Raw genomic sequence first — 1,816 nt, 5'->3', positions numbered from 1 at the left:
TCATGATTTTCTGAAGACTTTATTCAGAGCTTCTTTCACATCCTTATTCCTCAGGCTGTAGATCATGGGATTCAGCATGGGGAACACCACAGTGCAAAATATGGAAACTATTTTGTCCGTCTTGAAAGAATAGCTAGACCGGGAATGAGTGTAAATGTAGAGGATGGAGCCGTAGTACAAGGTGACCGAGGTCAGGTGGGAGGAGCATGTGGAGAAGGCTTTGAGGCGGCCCTGGGTGGAGCGGATCCTCAGGATGGTGGTGATGATGAAGAGGTAGGAGGCGATGATGAGCACACAGGGGGCAATGACATTGGAGGCCAGGCAGAAGAAAAGCACAGCCCGGAAGCCATCTTTCCTGCCACAGGCCAGCTTCACTAATGGAAACAAATCACAGAAAAAGTCATCAATGACATTGTCTCCGCAGAAGTTCAAGGAAAAAATTCTTTTAGCAACAATGGAACAGTTGATAAATCCACCAAGGTATGAGGCCACTACCAAAAATGCACACAGCTTTATGGACATAGCCTGTGAGTAAAGCAGTGGCTGAGAGATGGCCACATAGCGGTCATACGCCATGGCAGCCAGAAGATAGCACTCACTGTACGCCAGCCCCCCAGAGAAGAGGAACTGAGCCACACAGCCAGCAAAGGAGATGCTTCTGTCCTCAGAGATGCAGATCACTAGGATTTTGGGAGTGTAGACAGAGGAATACCAGAGATCCAGAAAAGACAGATTCCCAGTGAAAAAGTACATGGGCGTGTGCAGCCGGGAGTCACTGCAGATCAGCACCGTGAGGGTGATATTTCCTACCACGGTCACAGAGTACACGCCCAGGAATACCACAAAGAGGACGCGCTGCGTCACGGGGTCTGTGCTGAAGCCCAGCAGGATGAACTCTGTCACCGTGTGGTTGCTCCTCTCCATGGCTCCAAGGAATGTCACCTGAGAGGGGAGAAGAGGAGAGTTCAGCCTGAATCACTGTGCTGAAGAAACAGAACATTTGCTTAATAAATAACTTTGTAGCACTGATAAGGACAATATTCAACACAGCCGTCAATGTCTTAAAACCGCTTTTTCCCTCCAGTTGGCAAAGCACTCCCAGCTCCCTCCTCTCCTCCTCCAGGTTCCTCTTCTGCCCTGCACATGCCAAAATGCCACGTATTATAATAATATAAATTGCTCCCCTTGCTTGTGCTCAGGGGTCAGACCTTGGGAGATGACTCCCCTCTGAGCCTGGTGGTGTAATTAAAACCTCAACACTCCAAGACCTCTGAGTGCCGCTTGGTTCTTCCATCAGTGATCCAGTCCAGGTTTTCCAGTATTTTCTGTAACATTTGGTTCCCTGACTGGGAAACCCAACTGTGCTGGTCCATTGTTGCTCCTGGTTTGGGGCAACGGTGGGGTGATCGAACAGGAGATTTCAACGGAGAAGGCGTGCCCTACCTGATCCCTCAGGAGTCTCCCACCCGGTCGTTCTGGGCCAGCCCCACTCTGCTGTTCCCGCTGGACTCAAGGAGGCTTGACAGGTGAGGACCAGGCTCTGACATTGAATCCAGTAAGGCCCCGGGGCACCTGACCCAGCCAGTCCCACCTGTTGGGGCGGAAGGGGAGCCTGATCACTTCCGGAGACTTCTTACAAGTCTCACAGGTAGACATTCCTGAGGGGTGGGGATGTTTAAACTCTGGTCTGAGTGTGTGAGTGAGTGTGCAGGGCAGCTGCCATTCAGTCTGCACTGAATCTGTGATTCCATGGCCTGCGCTAGGGAATATGTGTGGGCCCTCATCCTCATTTGCGGGCAGCCACCAGGACATAATG

The 1,816-nt window shown here is 51.3% G+C and overlaps 1 protein-coding gene across 1 annotated transcript; it reads right to left on the bottom strand.

Annotated features, from left to right (window-relative positions):
* Positions 1-924, bottom strand: LOC118968078 (olfactory receptor 9G1-like). Its single transcript, XM_036996802.2, has one exon. The coding sequence runs from the start codon at positions 922-924 to the stop codon at positions 1-3; it is 924 nt and encodes a 307-aa protein (XP_036852697.2).
* Between the last annotated feature and the right edge of the window lie 892 nt (positions 925-1,816).

This window comes from Manis javanica, chromosome 11, assembly GCF_040802235.1.
Source record: "Manis javanica isolate MJ-LG chromosome 11, MJ_LKY, whole genome shotgun sequence".
Taxonomy (NCBI): domain Eukaryota; kingdom Metazoa; phylum Chordata; class Mammalia; order Pholidota; family Manidae; genus Manis; species Manis javanica.
This window is presented reverse-complemented; position numbering and strand designations above follow the sequence as displayed.